Raw genomic sequence first — 2,928 nt, forward strand, 5'->3', positions numbered from 1 at the left:
CATTTTTGGATGACCATCTTAGGACTGGTCTATTTGTCTAAGAAGCATTCTCGTTTTTGGATGATCATCTTAGGACTGGTCTATTTGTCTGAGAAGCATTCTCGGTTTTGGATGACCATCTTAGGACTGGTATATTTATAACTTACAAGAACGCAGAAAAATAAAGCGACGAAAGAAACTGCCTTTTTTTAGATTAAAGGTTTCATTTTCACATACTTTTTATTAGCTTTTCATTTTTCTAATATTTTTATTTTAAGCCGCTATAAGTTTCATTGTAGCAGAATTTGTCATTCGTTTTTATTCTACCGTGAATATAATTCTTGATTTTTTAAAATGTTATTCGCGTGAGTTATAATTTACTCACAAAAGTTTATAGGTTCAGTATATCAGATTAGTTAAAGATATAGTGTTTACGAAATTTGTCTATGACCTTGCATGACGTGTTGGTTAGAGCGCGCTCTCTATTCGCAATCTGTGCATCGCGAGATAAAAACCCGTTGCCGAACATCTCGACCTTTCACCCTTGAGAGATATATTGTGTCGGTAAATCTCTCTATTAGTCTGGAAAAGAGTAGTCCAAGAGTTGGCGGTGGGTGGTGTTGACTAGATACCTTCTCTCTTTCTATCGCTTCAAAATTAGGGACGGATAGCGGAGATATCTCTCGAGTAGCTTTGTCCGAATTGAAACAAACACAGTTTATGTTCAACTAACCATAAACGAATCAAATCAAGAGCTTACAGAACTAACGAGATGATCTCTGACCTCAAGAAAATATTTGAAGTTCGTTGTCGAATTTCTTGTTATTTAACCATCAGTAGAAGCTTAACACTATTGTTTTGACATCAGTTAGGTACAGAATATAAACAACTGTAGCTAAGATACCTATAAAATGGAAACTTAACACTATTGTATTGACACCAGATAGGTACAGAATATAAACAGCTGTAGTTAATATACCTATAAAATGAAAACTTAACACTATTGTATTGACACCAGTTAGGTACAGAATATAAACATCTGTAGTTAATATACCTATAAAATGTAACCTTAACACTATTGTATTGACACCAGTTAGGTACAGCAGCTGTAGTTAAGATTCTCCTAAGTAGAAACTGAATGCTACTGTATTGATATAACTATCGCACATCCAGAGTGGACAGCCTGTAGATAATCGCAGTGACTTTAAGTGATTTATATTCAATAGCATGTTTGTCAAACAACAAATAATGACGTTAACAAACATTGAGTTTCTAAACGTTATTGTCTACGTATTTGTATTGTTTGAGCTAGCACTTTGAAAGTTGAAATATTTAACTCTACCTGATAAGTCAGTGCAGATTGAGTATACTCCCCCATGTAGAGGAACGAGGTAGACGAAACCCTCAGAACTGCCGTTCCATTTCTGTTGATTGTAGTAGGTGGCGATCTTCTCCACATCTCGAGGGACGTTGTAGTATGCAGCCTTAACACGGGCCACCTGGTTACTCACCCACATCACCCTGTGCTGGCTGTTATTGGCGACGTTGTGTACCTGGTTCCGCCTGAAAATGACGGCCTCCCAGTGATTTGTGAGCAGGGCGACGGAAAGACATGCTGTTGCCGCGGCAGTGATCACTACTGTGGTCCAACAGAAGATGCAAGTAAATGAGAAACAAGACTCTTGTTGTTTGTTGCTGTTTTCCATCTCCGTTTGTTCCAAATTCTTGTTGCCAGCCTGCTGACGCTCGGGGATCTTTGGAGGTAGAATAGGTATTTCTCTCTTTATAAATAGTCGGAGCCAGTCCATACGGAACCCTAAAATATAGAAGCTCCTGTTGTTTTAAATTTCCTATCAGGACGTAGAGATCATTGACTAACACTAGATCATATACAGCAAACTGCGAAATCCTCACGAAAACGTATCCTCTAACAGTCTTTAAAACAAAGATTTTTAGTAACTACTGCATGACGTGTTTCGAAAGTTTTCTGTGGTCGGATCTAACCGCACGGTTTCAATTCCTTAGCGTGATCAAACTCGTGCCTCTCGAATTGCCAGCCAGCAGGAAGCACTGAGTAACAACCCTGCGCGCAGCTCGTGTGCACGCGACGTTTAAATGGCTAGTAACGCTAACGCTCGAGCCGTGAAAGTACCTGGTTACGAGGCTACACTACGTTCATTTTGGTGGGTCTAAAACCTAGCCTATTTGAAGTGAATACAACATTCGTAATAAGTTTGAGTAATAAAAACATTAATTTGAAAAAAAAAAATAAAGACTTATCTAATGCTTGATGCTGTCATTTTAACGGATAGAGACGCCTCTCAGAAGTTGCTTGATGCTGTCATATTGACTAATAGAGACACTTCTCCGAAGATGAGCAACAAAATACCGAGATTATAATTTACCACCTTAGAGGGGGGTTGGTTTTGGTTTTGTTTTGTACAACTACAGCTCTTGAGTGACTTGTGTCACGTGATTCTTGCACCAAGAACACATTTTCATGAAAAGAGCAGGTTTACTGAGTATTGTTATGTGTGATCAAGTACAAGGATGGATCTATTGAATATTGTTGTGTGTGACTTAGTACAAGGATAGACCTATTGAATATTGTTGTGTGTGACTTAGTACAAGGATGGATCTATTGAATATTGTTGTGTGTGACTTAGTACAAGGATAGACCTATTGAATATTGTTGTGTGTGTGACGTAGTACAAGGATAGACCTATTGAATATTGTTGTGTGTGACTTAGTACAAGGATAGACTTATTGAATATTGTTGTGTGTGACTTAGTACAAGGATAGACCTATTGAATATTGTTGTGTGTGACTTAGTACAAGGATAGACCTATTGAATATTGTTGTGTGTGACTTAGTACAAGGATGGATCTATTGAATATTTTTGTGTGTGACGTAGTACAAGGATGGATCTATTGAATATTGTTGTGTGTG

At 37.9% G+C, this 2,928-nt stretch overlaps 1 protein-coding gene across 1 annotated transcript in view; it reads right to left on the reverse strand.

Annotated features, from left to right (window-relative positions):
- The window catches only part of LOC111088463, a 15,385-nt gene extending 13,048 nt beyond the window's left edge, over positions 1-2,337 (reverse strand). The window contains exon 1 of the mRNA XM_022398673.1: positions 1,322-2,337. Within this exon, the coding sequence (XP_022254381.1) occupies positions 1,322-1,787 (466 nt within the window). The 5' untranslated portion in view covers positions 1,788-2,337. The remainder of the gene's footprint in view (positions 1-1,321) is intronic.
- Positions 2,338-2,928: the final 591 nt, after the last annotated feature.

This window comes from Limulus polyphemus, unplaced genomic scaffold (assembly GCF_000517525.1).
Source record: "Limulus polyphemus unplaced genomic scaffold, Limulus_polyphemus-2.1.2 Scaffold3822, whole genome shotgun sequence".
NCBI classification, from domain to species: domain Eukaryota; kingdom Metazoa; phylum Arthropoda; class Merostomata; order Xiphosura; family Limulidae; genus Limulus; species Limulus polyphemus.